This window comes from Oncorhynchus masou, unplaced genomic scaffold (genome assembly GCF_036934945.1).
Source record: "Oncorhynchus masou masou isolate Uvic2021 unplaced genomic scaffold, UVic_Omas_1.1 unplaced_scaffold_969, whole genome shotgun sequence".
NCBI lineage: Eukaryota > Metazoa > Chordata > Actinopteri > Salmoniformes > Salmonidae > Oncorhynchus > Oncorhynchus masou.
This window is the reverse complement of record NW_027016195.1, coordinates 115,597-131,230: the sequence shown is the minus strand read 5'-3', so window position 1 is coordinate 131,230 and position 15,634 is coordinate 115,597. Positions and strand designations below refer to the sequence as shown.

The following is a 15,634-nucleotide window of genomic DNA, read 5'->3' as shown; positions in this document are numbered from 1 at the left end:
ATGTATAAAAGCAACAGATACCATTCATAAGAAGGGGATAGAAGCGTCTTATATGGTGAGCTACCGAGTGGCTGGGACAGGCAAGCCCCATACTATTGAGGAGGACTTCATTCTTCCTGCTGCCGCGGATATGGCTGGGACAACGCTGGGGGAAAAGGCCAACTAAAACTATACAGACAATGACTTCATCAAACAACACTGTTTCACGACGCATCAGTGACATGGCAGGAGATGTTTTGAAACAATTACTGCTTCGCATACAAGCCAGTGAATTCCATGTGTTACAGCTGGATGAGTCAACAGACGTGGCGGGCCTGGCACAGCTCCTGGTATATGTCCGTTACGTTTATGGGGAAGACATCCTCTTCTGCAAACCACTGGAAACCAGGACAACAGGAGAGCTTTTTTTTCAAAGTACTGGACAGCTTTGTGATAAATGGACTTTGGTGGTCAAGATGTGTTGGTATCTGTACTGATGGAGCAAAAGTCATGACAGAAAGACATAGTGGACTGGTAACGGTGTGCAAGCAGTTGCTCCCGATGCCACTTGGGTCCACTGCAGCATCCACCAAGAAGCTCTTGCTGCCAAGGGAATGCCTGACAGCTTGAAAGACGTTTTGGACACTACAGTGAAAATGGTTAACTTTGTTAAAGCAAGGCCCCTGAACTCTCGTGTATTTTCTGCACTATGCAATGATATGGGCAGCGACCATGTAATGCTTTTACAACATACCGAAGTGCGCTGGTTATCAAGAGGCAAAGTATTGACACATGTTTAAAAATTGAGAGACGAGCTTAAAGTTTTCTTTACTGACCATAATTTTCACTTGTCTGACCGCTTGCAAGTTTCTCACACGACTGGTCTATCTGGGTGATGTTTTTTCTCGTCTGAATGATCTGAATTACAGGGACTCTCCACAACTATATTCAATGTGCAGGACAAAATTGAGGCGATGATTAAGAAGTTGGAGCTCTTCTCTGTCTGCATTAACAAGGACAACACACAGGTCTTTCCATCATTGTTTGATTTTTTGGTCAACCCAGGTGAGTACTTTGGTGTGAACTCAAGCTTACGGACAATGTTAAATGTGATATAGCGAAGCACCTGAGTGAGTTGGGTGCGCAATTACACAGGTACTTTCCTGAAAAGGATGACACAAACAACTGGATTCATTATCCCTTTCATGCCCTGCCTCCAGTCCACTTACCGATATCTCAACGAGAGTCTCATCGAAATTGCAACAAGCGGTTCTGTGAAAATTTCATTTAATCAGAAGCCACTGACAGATTTCTGGATTGGGCTGCACTCAGAGTATTCTGCCTTGGCAAATCTCGCTGTTAAGACACTGATGCCCTTTGCAACCACAAACCTTTGTGAGAGTGGATTCTCGGCCCTCACTAGCATGAAAAATAAATGATTTAAGACTGAGACTCTCTCCAATACAACCCATCATTGCAGAGTTATGTGCATATTTTCAAGCACACCCTTCTCATTAACCTGTGGTGAGTTATTCGCAAATTGTTGATATGTAAGATGGCTAAATAAAGAGCAAAATTATTGATTATTATTATAATATTATTTGTGCCCTGGTCCTATAAGAGCTCTTTGTCTCTTCCCATGAGCCGTGTTGTGACAAAAACTCACACTCATTCTTATGTTTAATAAATGTATCGTATAGTGTGTGTGTGGCAGGCTTACAATGACAAAAAAACAACATTTGAGAGTGCGCTGACCCTGATGCTAGACGGGGTACGCTGCTGGAGGTTGAACGTTTGAAGGGGTACGGAAGTATAAAACGTTTGGGTACCACTGGGCAAGACCAATTATGTAGCAAAGACATGTTAAATCAGTTTGTTTTGTGTTTTTCAGCCATGCATTATATGAGGTAGGCTATGTCATTATTATTTTATTTCAGTTTTTTGGGGTAGGCTCATGCAGTGCCTTCAGAAAGTATTCATAACCCTTGACTTATTCCACATTTTGTTGTGTAACAGCCTGAATTCAAAATGATTAAATCGATTTTTCCTCCCTCACCAATCTACACACAATACCACATAATGACAAAGTGAAAATATTTATTGAAAATGAAATACTGAAATATCTCATTTCCATAAGAGTTCAGACTTCTGAGCCAATAATTTGTAGAAGCACCTTTGGCAGCTATTACAGCTGACTTTCTGGCTAAGTCTCTCAGAGTGATTACAGCTGTGAGTCTTTCTGGGTAAGTCTCTCAGAGTGATTACAGCTGTGAGTCTTTCTGGCAAGTCTCTCAGAGCTCTAACAGCTGTGAGTGTTTCTGGGTAAGTCTCAGAGCGATTATAGCTGTGAGTGTTTCCTGGTAAGTCTCTCAGAGTGATTACAGCTGTGAGTCTTTCTGGGTAAGTCTCTCAGGGTGATTACAGCTGTGAGTGTTTGCTGGTAAGTCTCTCAGAGCGATTACAGCTGTGAGTGTTTCCTGGTAAGTCTCTAAGAGCTTTCCACATCTGGATTGTGAACATTTGCCCATTATTCTGTTCAAAATTCTTCAAGCTCTGTCAAATTGGTTGTTGATCATTGCTTGACAACCATTTTCTTGTCTTGCCATAGATTTTCAAGTAGATTTAAGACAAAACTGTAACTCTGCCACTCAGGAACGCAGACTGTCTTCTTGGTAAACAACTCCAGTGTAGATTTGGCCTTGTGTTTTAGGTCATTGTCCTGCTGAAAGGTGAATTAATCTCCCAGTGTGTAGTGGAAAGCAGACTGAACCAGGTTTTCTTCTAGGATTTTGCCTGTGCTAAGTTTCATTACATTTCTTTTTTTATCCTGAAAAACTCCCCAGTACTTAACAATTACAAGCATACCCATAACATGATGCAGCCACCACTATGCTTGAAAATATGGAGAGTGGTACTCAGTAATGTGATAGATTTGCCCCAACCAAAGCCACACTTTTTTTGCAGTATTACTTTAGTGCCTTTTTGCAAACAGGATGCATGTTTTGGAATATTTTTTATTCTGTACAGGCTTCCTTCTCTTCACTCTGTCAATTAGGTGAGTATTGTGGAGTGACTGCAATGTTGTTGATCCATCCTCAGTGTTCTCCTATCACAGCCATTAAACTCTGTAACTGTTTTAAAGTCACCATAGGCCTCATGGTGAAAACCCTGAGCGGTTTCCTTCCTCTCCGGCAACTGAGTTAGGAAGGATGCCTGTATCTTTGTAGTGACTGGGTGTATTGATACACAATCCAAAGTGTAATTAATAATATCACCGTGCTCAAAGGGATTTTCAATGTCTGTTTTTTTTTTTTTTTACCCATCTACCAATAGGTGCCCTTCATTGCGAAGCATTGGAAAACCTCCCTGGTGTTTGTGGTTGAATCTGTTTTTGTGTGCGTGTTATAGCGTGTGTATAACAGTACCTATCGAAGTCTCCATTGCACAGTGCTCTGACAGGAATGGCGATGGCCTGCCACACTGGGTTTAGAGTGTTCTTCACAACCTCCGTCTTGTGGCAGATAGTAAACCTGGGCAGACGGAAGAATGAACACAGCCTGACAACAACTTCCCCAACACCTGGCACCTACTTAACTCTATCCCTAACACATATTCCCCAACACCTAGCACCTACTTAACTCTATCCCTAACACATCTTCCCCAACACCTAGCACCTACTTAACTCTATCCCTAACACATCTTCCCCAACACCTGGCACCTACTTAACTCTATCCCTAACACATCTTCCCCAACACCTAGCACCTACTTAACTCTATCCCTAACACATCTTCCCCAACACCTGGCACCTACTTAACTCTATCCCTAACACATCTTCCCCAACACCTAGCACCTACTTAACTCTATCCCTAACACATCTTCCCCAACACCTAGCACCTACTTAACGCTATCCCTAACACATCTTCCCCAACACCTAGCACCTACTTAACGCTATCCCTAACACATCTTCCCCAACACCTAGCACCTACTTAACTCTATCCCTAACACATCTTCCCCAACACCTGGCACCTACTTAACTCTATCCCTAACACATCTTCCCCAACACCTGGCACCTACTTAACTCTATCCCTAACATCTTCCCCAACACCTGGCACCTACTTAACGCTATCCCTAACACATCTTCCCCAACACCTGGCACCTACTTAACTCTATCCCTAACACATCTTCCCCAACACCTAGCACCTACTTAACTCTATCCCTAACACATCTTCCCCAACACCTAGCACCTACTTAACTCTATCCCTAACACAACTTCCCCAACACCTAGCACCTACTTAACTCTATCCTAACACATCTTCCCCAACACCTAGCACCTACTTAACTCTATCCCTAACACATCTTCCCCAACATCTAGCACCTACTTAACTCTATCCTAACACATCTTCCCCAACACCTAGCACCTACTTAACTCTATCCCTAACACATCTTCCCCAACACCTGTCACCTACTTAACTCTATCCCTAACACATCTTCCCCAACACCTAGCACCTACTTAACTCTATCCCTAACACATCTTCCCCAACACCTAGCACCTACTTAACTCTATAATGGATATAGTTTTGTTTGAAGACTTAGCTAAACATTTAAATATATAGTTAAAAACATACATTAGGAAAGTATTCAGACCCCTTGACTTTTTCCACATTTTGTTACGCTACAGCCTTATTCTAAAATGGATTAAATAGACTCCCCCTTATCAATTTACACACAATACCCCATAATGGCATAGCAAAAACAGATTTTAAGAATTGTTTGCAAATGTATAATAATAATAAAATAAAAAAACTGAAATATCACATTTACATAAGTATTCAGACCCTTTACTCAATACTTTGTTTAAGCACCTTTGGAAGTGATTACATTCTCGAGTCTTCTTGGGTATGATGCTACAAGCTTGGTACAACTGTATTTGGGGAATTTCTCCCATTCTTCTCTGGAGATCCTGTCAAACTCTGTCAGGTTGGATGGGGAACGTCTCTACACAGCTATTTTCAGGTCTCTCCAGAGATGTTTGATCGGGTTCAAGTCCGGGCTCTGTCTGGGCCACTCAAGGACATTCAGAGACTTGTTCCGAAGCCACTCCTGTGTTGTCTTGGCTGTGTGCTTGGGGTTGTTGTCCTGTTGGAAGGTGAACCTTCACCTCAGTCTGAGGTCCTGGGTGCTCTGGAGGAGGTTTTCATCAAGGATCTCTCTGTACTTTGCTCCGTTTATCTTTCCCTCAATCCTAACTAGTCTCCCAGTCCATGCCGCTGAAAAACATCCCCACAGCATGATGCTGCCACCACCATGCTTCACTTCACCTTAGGGATTGTGTCAGGATTCCTCCAGATGTGGCGCTTCACATTCAGGCCAAAGAGTTCAATCTTGGTTTCATCAGATCAGAGAATCTTGTTTCTCATGGTCTGAGAGTCCTTTAGATGCCTTTTGGCAAACTCCAAGCGGGCTGTCATGTTCCTTTTACTGAGGAGTGGCTTCCATCTGGCCACTCCACCATAAAGGCCTGATTGGTGGAGTTCTGCATAGATGGTTGTCCTTCTGGAAGGATTTCCCATCTACGCAGTGGAACTCTAGAGTTCTGTCAAAACTATGAAATAATACACATGGAATCATGTAGTAAGCTAAAAAGTGTTACACAAATCAAAATATATTTTATGTTTGAGATCCTTCAAATAGCCACCCTTTGCCTTGATGACAGCTTTGCACACTCTTGGCATTCTCTCAACCAGCTTGATGAGATAGTCACCAGGAATGTTTTTCAATTAACAGGTGTGCCTCCTTAAAAGTTAATTTGTGGAATTTCTTTCCTTAATGCATTTGAGCCAGTCAGTTGTGTTGTGACAAGGGAGGCTGAATATCGAACTGTGCCCAGGAGCCCTGACCTCCAGGGGACATCCCATTAGTCATGCTAGTCACTCTCACTCAGATATCATTAACACCACATCAAATTTGTAGAATTGCAGAAAATGTGCTTCACAACTGCACATATTTCTCTCCAACACATGGCAAACTTGGTAGAATTTCAGGAAACTTGCTTTAAAACTGCAGCATTTTCTCTCCGCCCTATGGTGTAATGTGTAGAATTGTAGGAAATAAATGTAATATTTTCTCTCCGCCCTATGGTATAATGTGTAGAATTGTAGGAAATAAATGTAATATTTTCTTTCCGCCCTATGGTATAATGTGTAGAATTGTAGGAAATAAATGTAATGTTTTCTATCCGCCCTATGGTATAATGTGTAGAATTGTAGGAAATAAATGTAATATTTTCTCTCCCCCTTATGGTATAATGTGTAGAATTGTAGGAAATAAATGTAATATTTTCTCTCCGCCCTATGGTATAATGTGTAGAATTGTAGGAAATAAATGTAATATTTTCTCTCCACCCTATGGTATAATGTGTAGAATTCTATTTTCTCCCGCCCTATGGTATAATGTGAATTGTAGGAAATAAATGTAATATTTTCTCTCCGCACTATGGTATAATGTGTAAATGTAATATTTTTTCTCTCCGCCCTATATAATGTGTATAATAAATGTAATGTTTTCTATCCGCCCTATGGTATAATGTGTAGAATTGGAGGAAATAAATGTAAAGTTTTCTATCCACCCTTTATAATGTGTAGAATTGTAGGAAATAAATGTAATATTTTCTCTCCAGCCTATGGTATAATGTGTAGAATTGTAGGAAATAAATGTAATGTTTTCTATCCCCCTATGGTATAATGTGTAGAATTGTAGGAAATAAATGTAATATTTTCTCTCCGCCCTATGGTATAATGTGTAGAATTGTAGGAAATAAATGTAATATTTTCTCTCCGCCCCTATGGTATAATAAATTGTAGGAAATAAATGTAATTTTTCTCCGCCCTATGGTATAATGTGTAGAATTGTAGGAAATAAATGTAATATTTTCTCTCCCCTATGGTATAATGTGTAGAATTGTAGGAAATAAATGTAAAGTTTACTATCCACCCTATGGTATAATGTGTAGAATTGTAGGAAATAAATGCCCTCATACTTCTAATGTCGGTAAAACAGTAGATTAGAGCCAGAAAACAAACAGAAAAACAGGAATGAAGAACTCACGTTCCATCCTCGTTACTCCGGTAGAAGACCAGGAAGGGGTCCGACTTCCCAAAGAAGTCTTTCCTGTCCAGCTTGTGGGCACAGAACTGCATGGTGGCAACTTCCTGGAGCAGAGAAAGGGGGCAGAGAAGAACTGGGGGCAGAGAGAGGGGGGGCAGAGAGAGGGGGAAGAGGGCGAAAGAGAGAGAGAGAGGGCAGAGAAGGGGGGGCAGAGAGAGAGTGAGGGGGACAGACAGAGAGAGAGCGAGAGATAGAGAGATGGAGGGTGGGTGGGTGGGTGGGAGATGGAGGGAGGCAGAGTGAGAGAGAGTGAGGGGGACAGAGAGAGAGAGAGAGAGAGAGAGAGAGATGGAGGGTGGGAGATGGAGGGAGGCAGAGCGAGAGAGGACCAAGAGAGAGAAGGGAGAAATAGACAGAGAGAGAGGACAGAGAGGGAGAGAGAGTAGATATTACATTGTAAATCCCCAGTAGGATTGCAGGTTCTCCGTATGCTTCCTGTTGTGTTTTGTATATGGTGTCTTGTGCCAAGATATAAAAGCACTGAATGACCAAATAAACCCATTGGCTGCAACCTAATAAGCAACACACCACAGCAGCACCGCATAGCCAGTGAGCCCTGATTTTCAAATCCAAAATCCTAGCTAAAAAACAAACACATTAATAATTATTACTCGAGTTGTGTTCTGCATTCAAAACCAGGAGTATCGAAAAGCAGCGTTTAAAATGTAATGTGCAACCTTGTGGTTGTGAAGGTTGTGATTACAGCCTTAAATGCCTGAGAGTGCATACAAAATGGGGCTCTGAAATAGAATAGGTTTAGAAAGTGAAAATGGCCTTTATGTCTCTGTATGGGGTGTGGGATAGAGGGGGTTTAGTTCAGCTAATGATACATTTTAAAGCCTGGTATTATTATCATAATCACACTCATTCTGGCAGCATTTAAGTGTTCACGCACCGCCATTACGGAGACAATGGGTACGTCCCAAATTGTACCCCATTTCCTACGTAGAGCACTCGTTTTGACCTCGGCCAATAGGGTGTCCCACACGGCTCTAATCGGAAGTAGTGCACTGTTAGAGACAAGGGTGCTATTTGGTACACATAAAAATGAATGCGCCCCAACCCCATAATGGCTGTATTGTATGTAATGTCTGTAATGGCTGTAATGGCTGTGCTGCCAGCGTAATGGCTGTGCTGCCAGCGTAATGGCTGTAATGGCTGTGCTGCCAGCATAATGGCTGTGCTGCCAGTGTAATGGCTGTAATGGCTATGCTGCCAGTGTAATGGCTGTGCTGCCAGCATAATGGCTGGAATGGCTGTGGTGCCAGCGTAATGGCTGTGCTGCCAGTGTAATGGCTGTGCTGCCAGTGTAATGGCTGTAATGGCTATGCTGCCAGTGTAATGGCTGTGCTGCCAGCGTAATGGTTGTAATGGCTGTGCTGCCAGCATAATGGCTGTGCTGACAGTGTAATGGCTGTAATGGCTGTGCTGCCAGTGTAATGGCTGTGCTGCCAGTGTAATGGCTGTGCTGCCAGTGTAATGGCTGTGCTGCCAGCGTAATGGCTGGAATGGCTGTGCTGCCAGTGTAATGGCTGTGCTGCCAGCATAATGGCTGTGCTGCCAGTGTAATGGCTGTAATGGCTGTGCTGCCAGTGTAATGGCTGTGCTGCCAGTGCAATGGCTGTGCTGCCAGTGCAATGGCTGTGCTGCCAGTGTAATGGCTGTAATGGCTGTGCTGCCAGTGTAATGGCTGTGCTGCCAGTGTAATGGCTGTGCTGTCAGTGTAATGTTGGTAATGTCTGTAATGGCTGTGCTGCCAACTAAATGTCTGTAATGGCTGTGCTGCCAGAGTAATGTCTGTAATGGCTGTAACGGCTGTGCTGTCGGGGATGTGTCTGTAATGGCTGTGCTGCCAGCATAATGTTGGTAATGTCTGTAATGGCTGTGCTGTCAGCGTAATACAATAATGGCTGTGCTGTCAGCGTAATGTCGGTAATGGCTGTGCTGCCGGGTGCAGTACATTACAGTACAGTACAGTACAGTGTGGTACAGCATAGTATACTACAGTATAATAGAGTATAGTGCAGTACAATACAATACATAATATAATACAAGTATAAAGCAATACAGTATAATACAGTGTAGTGCAGTACAATACATAATATAATACAGTATAAAGCAATACAGTATAATACAGTATAGTGCAGTACAGTATTTTTTTCCCCCACCTTTAACCAGGTAGGCAAGTTGAGAACAAGTTCTCATTTACAATTGCGACCTGGCCAAGATAAAGCAAAGCAGTTTGACACAAACAACGACACAGAGTGGAGTAAAACAAACATACAGTCAATAAAACAGTATAAACAAGTCTATATACGATAAGAGCAAATGAGGTGAGATTAGGGAGGTAAAGGCAAAAAGAGGCCAAGGTGGCAAAGTAAAGACAATATAGCAAGTAAAACACTGGAATGGTAGATTTGCAGTGGAAGAATGTGCAAAGTAGAAAGAAAGTAGAAGTAGAAAGTAGAAAGAAAGTATAATACAGTACAATATAATACAGTACAGTGCAGTACAGCATAACACAGCATAATACAGTACAGTGCAGTACAGTATAACACAGCATAGTACAGTACAGTATAGTGCAGTACAGCATAATACAGTACCCTGCAGTACAGTATAACACAGCATAATACAGTACAGTGCAGTACAGTATAACACAGCATAATACAGTACAGTGCAGTACAGTATAACACAGTATAATACAGTACAGTGCAGTACAGTATAACACAGTATAATACAGTACAGTATAGTGCAGTACAGTATAATACAGTATAATACAGTACAGTATAGTGCAGTACAGTATAATACAGTACAGTACAGTAAAGTGCAGTACAGTATAATACAGTATAATACAGTACAGTATAGTGCAGTACAGTATAGTGTAGTACAGTATAATATAGTATAATACAGTACAGAGCAGTACAGTATAATACAGTACAGTGCAATACAGTATAGTACAATATTACACAGTATAATACAGTATAGTGCAGTACAGAACAATATGGTACAGTATAGTATATTACAGTACAGTATAATAAAGTATAGTGCAGTTTAGTATAATATAGTATAATACAGTATAGTTCAGTACAGTATAATAAAGTATAGTGCAGTTTAGTATAATACAGTATAATACAGTATAGTGCAGTACAGTATAATACAGTATAGTGCAGTACAGAATAATACAGTATAGTGCAGTACAATATAATGCAGCATAATACAGTATAGTGCTGTACAGAATAATACAGTATAGTGCAGTACAATATAATACAGTATAATATAGTACAGTACAGTATAATACAGTATAGTGCAGTAGAGTGTAATACGGTTTAGTGCAGTACAGTACAGTATAATACAGTATCGTGCAGTGTAGTGCAGTACAGTATAGTAAAGTATTATATAGTACAATATAGTGCAGTACAGTATAATACAGTATAATACAGAACAGTGCAGTACAGTATAGTACATTTTTACACAGTATAATACAGTATAGATCAGTACAGTATAATACAGTATAATAAGGTAGAGTGCAGTACAGTGAAGTATAATACAGTACAGTGGAGTACAGTATAGTGCAGTAAAGTATAATACAGTACAGTAGAGTATAATATAGTATAGTGCAGTACAGTACACTATGGTATAGTGCAGTACAGTACAATACAGTATAGTGCAGTACAGTATAATACAGTATAGTGCAGTACAGTATAATACAGTACAGTGCAGTACAGTATAATACAGTACAGTGCAGTACAGTATAGTACAATTGTACACAGTATAATACAGTATAGTGCAGTACAGTATAATACAGTATAATACAGTACAGTGCAGTGAACTATAATACAGTACAGTGGAGTACAGTACAGTATAGTGCAGTACAGTATGTTATTGTACAGTATAATACAGTATAGTACAGGCTAATACGTCTAGTGCAGTATAGTATAATACAGTATAGTACAGTATAATAAAGTATAATTGCAGTACAGTACAATACGGTATAGTGCAGTACAGTACAATACAGTATAGTGCAGTACAGTATAATACAGCATAGTGCAGTACAGTACACATACAATACAGTACAGTACAATACATTATAGTGCAGTATTATACAGTATAATACAGTATAGTGCAGTACAGTATAATACAGTATACTACATTACAGTGCAGTACAGTAAAGTATAATACAGTATAGTGCAGTCCAGTATAATACAGCATAGTACAGTACAAGTACAAGACAGTACAGTACAATACAGTATAGTGCAGTACAGTACAGTATATTACAGTACAGTATACTAAAGCATAGTGCAGTTTAGTATAACACAGTATAATACAGTGTAGTTCAGTACAGTAAAATAAAGTCTAATAGAGTATAGTTCAGTACATTATAATACAGTATAGTGCAGTACAGTGTAATACAGTTTAGTGCAGTACAGTACAGTATAATGCAGTATAGTGCAGTGCAGAATACTACAGTGTAGTGCAGTACAATATAACGCAGTATAATACAGAATAATTCTGTATATTATAATACAGTATAGTGCAGTACAGTGTAATATAGTTTAGTGCAGTACATTACAGTATAATACAGTATAGTGCAGTATAATACAGTATAGTGCAATACAGTATAGTGTAGTACAGTATAATACAGTATAGGTCAGTACAGTATAATACAGTACAATACAGTACAGTGCAGTACAGTATAATACAGCATAATACAGTACAGTGCAGTACAATATAAAACAGAATAGTACAATAGAGTGCAGTAGAGTATAATACAGTACAGTGCAGTACAGTACAGTATAGTATAATACAGCACAGTGCAGTACAGTATAATAAAATATAATACAGTATAGTATTGAGGATGAGACTCCAGCATCTCAATAGGGCACAGTTATCAGATATGAATGAAAGCCCTATTTTCACCAAGTGCTTTCTCAGGGCTTGAAAACATGGTCTCTATCGATCCTCATGACCCACTTCACTCACATCACTCACAGTACATCCTCTGACCTGCCCCACAAACCACCACAACCACCACAACCACTGCTCCAGGCCTTGGCCAGCAGCCCACAACTGGACTCGTATACCTGGCTTCAACTAGTATTTGTTTACTGTGGTTGATTGAGCTTGCCTAGCACAGTGGAACCAATGAAACCTAGGTCTGCCTTGGCCAGCAGCCCACAACTGGACTAGCAGACCTGGGTTCAACTAGTATTTGTTTACTGTGGTTGATTGAGCTTGCCTAGCAACCACTGCTCCAGGCCTTGGCCAGCAGCCCACAACTGGACTCGTATACCTGGCTTCAACTAGTATTTGTTTACTGTGGTTGATTGAGCTTGCCTAGCACAGTGGAACCAATGAAACCGAGGTCTGCCTTGGTCAGCAGCCCACAACTCTAAGTGGGCTACAACCTCTGCCTCCACAAAACACAGACCCTAAGCTACATTCCATTATACACACCAACATACCATTTAGAATGTACACCAAATACTGCTTTATACCAAAATTACTAGTAATATGGACCTTGGAAAGGTACCTGGGAAGGAATATCTGGTGAATGTAATAGTGTATAATTAAATTAAATGTTTTCTTCTGAAAACTGAGCAGCTCTGATTAGCTCTGTAAAAACCAATCAACACAGTTGGAAAAACAAGATTATAATTTTGAAGGTGAGAGAAAAGTTAACTGCTGATTACAACTGTGGTGACTAAATGGACTCAAGACGTTGTATTGCTGTTGTCTCTTCAGACGTAATCACTCTATCAGTTATTATATTGGTGCAGTTATTATATTGGTGCAGTTATTATATTGGTGCAGTTATTATATTGGTCTCTGTTTCTGTCTGTGACGAGAGTTGCTGTTGTTGTTGCTGCTGCTGTTGTTGTTGGTGTTGTTGTTGTTCTTGGTTCCAATAGTTTATATATTTCTCTAAGAGATTGTCAGTTGGATATGTTCTCTGCAAGGTTTTGTATATTTTCCCTATCTTATGAACACCCCTTTTCTGACTCAAATAAGCTTCCCTCAAGGTTCGGATAATTTCCTATGACTGAAAACAGCTTCTGGACATCAAACAAGTGATCAATTACCTCGATTTGGACAAAAGTGTCTACTTTAGGCAGCTCCGGATGTTCAGCTTTCTCCAGATCATGGCAGGGTAGCCTAGTGGTTAGAGTGTTGGACTAGTAACTGGAAGGTTGAAAGTTCAAACCCCCGAGCTGACAAGGTACAAATCTGTCGGTCTGCCCCTGAACAGGCAGTTAACCCACTGTTTCTAGGCCGTCATTGAAAATAAGAATTTGTTCTTAACTGACTTGCCTAGTTAAATAAAGATTTTAAAAAAAACTCTTAAGTGGGTACCTTAAGGAATAATTTTCCCTTACAAAGGGGAATTGATTCAGGGCATTGACCTCATATGGAATGGAATGTATGGCGTATTGGCAGTTAATTTGAAAATGGAATCATTCCTCTAAAACTGGCTGGCTAGCTAGCTAACAACATACAAATTTAGATCAATTCTTGACATTCATTGCTTTAAACAAGCCATCCTACAAGTTATTCCACTGGGGGTTTGGGGACCAGATGATTGTGGGAACAGCCATCCTACAGGTTATCCCATTGGGGTTTGGGGACCAGATGATTGTGGGAACAGCCATCCTACAAGTTATTCCACTGGGGGTTTGGGGACCAGATGATTGTGGGAACAGCCATCCTACAAGTTATTCCACTGGGGGTTTGGGGACCAGATGATTGTGGGAACAGCCATCCTACAGGTTATCCCATTGGGGGTTTGGGGACCAGCTGATTGTGGGAACAGCCATCCTACAGGTTATCCCATTGGGGGTTTGGGGACCAGATGATTGTGGGAACAGCCATCCTACAGGGTATCCCATTGGGGGTTTGGGGACCAGATGATTGTGGGAACAGCCATCCTACAGGTTATCCTATTGGGGGTTTGGGGACCAGAGAAGTATTAGTGTGGCGCACCACAGCCTGAGGACGATGTTAGAGGAGGATAACACAGCTCAGTATCCACTCTTTCTTCTGTCAGGGACTAGTACCAGGGACTAGTACCAGGGACTACTTCCAAGGACTACTTCCAGGGACTAGTACCAGGGACTAGTACCAGGGACTACATCCAGGGACTACTTCCAGGGACTAGTACCAGGGACTACATCCAGGGACTACTTCCAAGGACTACTTTGAGGGACTACTACCAGGGACTACTTCCAAGGACTACTACCAGGGACTACTACCAGGGACTAGTACCAGGGACTAGTACCAGGGACTAACTAACTAACTAACTACCAAGGGTATTACTACAGAAAGTTAGTGGCGTTATGGTAAAGTATTACAATGTGACTTGGTCTGTGTCCTAACCCCCCCTCCCCTCCCCCTCCCACCCCACTTCTGACCAGTGCCCATAGGGCCCACTTTCCCCACACTAATTTTAACAATGGCCCACTTCCCTTTATAGTGCACTACTCTTGACCAGTGCCCACTTCCCTTTATAGTGCACTACTTTTGACCAGGGCCCATAGGGCCCACTTCCCTTTATAGTGCACTACTTTTGACCAGGGCCCACAGGGCCCACTTCCCTTTACAGTACACTATATAGGTAACAGGGTTCCATTTGGGACACAGACTGCAGCTTCTGTAACGGGTTTCTTCCAACTCCTCCGGAACAAGGATCGGACCAAAATGCAGCGTGGTTCGTTAGATACATCTTTAATGATGAAGAAAACACGAATAATACAAAACAACAAACGTCGAAAACCGAAACAGCCCTGACTGTTTTTGTTGTTGTTTTTTTAAATAAAAATAATTTATTATCTTCAATACCATTCATTCTTTACAACTCATAATTTTTATACATACTCAAAAGATGGTATTTTAATTAAACTAATTTAACTAAACATAAACCCCAAACAAAACCTCAGGGGAGCATCTTCCCTCCCAGTCACCCTACCAAATACCTTTCCCTATCTCCCCGTCCCTAATCTATCCCCTTACAAATCTAAATGACACCCAGCCCTAAACCCCCCTTCCACCTCTCCCGAGCAGCATGCTGCCCCCACTTCCTCTCCTCCCTCTTCATCCTCCCCCTCAAATCTCCTTCCACCCTCCTCACTATCCCTTCCACCCCCCCAATCTCTCCCTGTCTTCACCATGTTCTGCCTGGCTTCCCACAGCCCCCGTTTAAAGAGACTCATGAGAAGCCAGAGCAGAAACCTGTCCCTATCCGTCCCTCTCGCTCTCCCTACACCTCTCTCTAACCTGGCCCACGTCAAAACAAAATCCCCCTTTACCAAACCTAACAACACCCGTGCCCTAGCCCATACTACTCCGGCAAAGGCACAGTCCCACAGTCGCACAGTCTCCTCCCTGCCACAAGAGGATCTTGGACAGGTGGGGGATTGTACCAAACTATACCGGTACAAGATGGAACGTACCGGCAAGCACTTACGGAGGCTCAACCAATTCAGGTCCTTGAGCCTGT

At 41.5% G+C, this 15,634-nt stretch overlaps 1 protein-coding gene across 1 annotated transcript in view; it reads right to left on the bottom strand.

Moving 5' to 3' along the window:
• Positions 1-346: 346 nt before the first annotated feature.
• Positions 347-15,634, bottom strand: part of LOC135538462 (copine-5-like) — an 80,617-nt gene continuing 65,329 nt past the window's right edge. Inside the window, exons 6-8 of the mRNA XM_064964354.1 lie at positions 7,084-7,187; positions 3,405-3,509; positions 347-377 (exon numbers count right to left, since the gene is read on the bottom strand). Coding sequence (XP_064820426.1) covers positions 347-377; positions 3,405-3,509; positions 7,084-7,187 — 240 coding nt within the window. The remainder of the gene's footprint in view (positions 378-3,404; positions 3,510-7,083; positions 7,188-15,634) is intronic.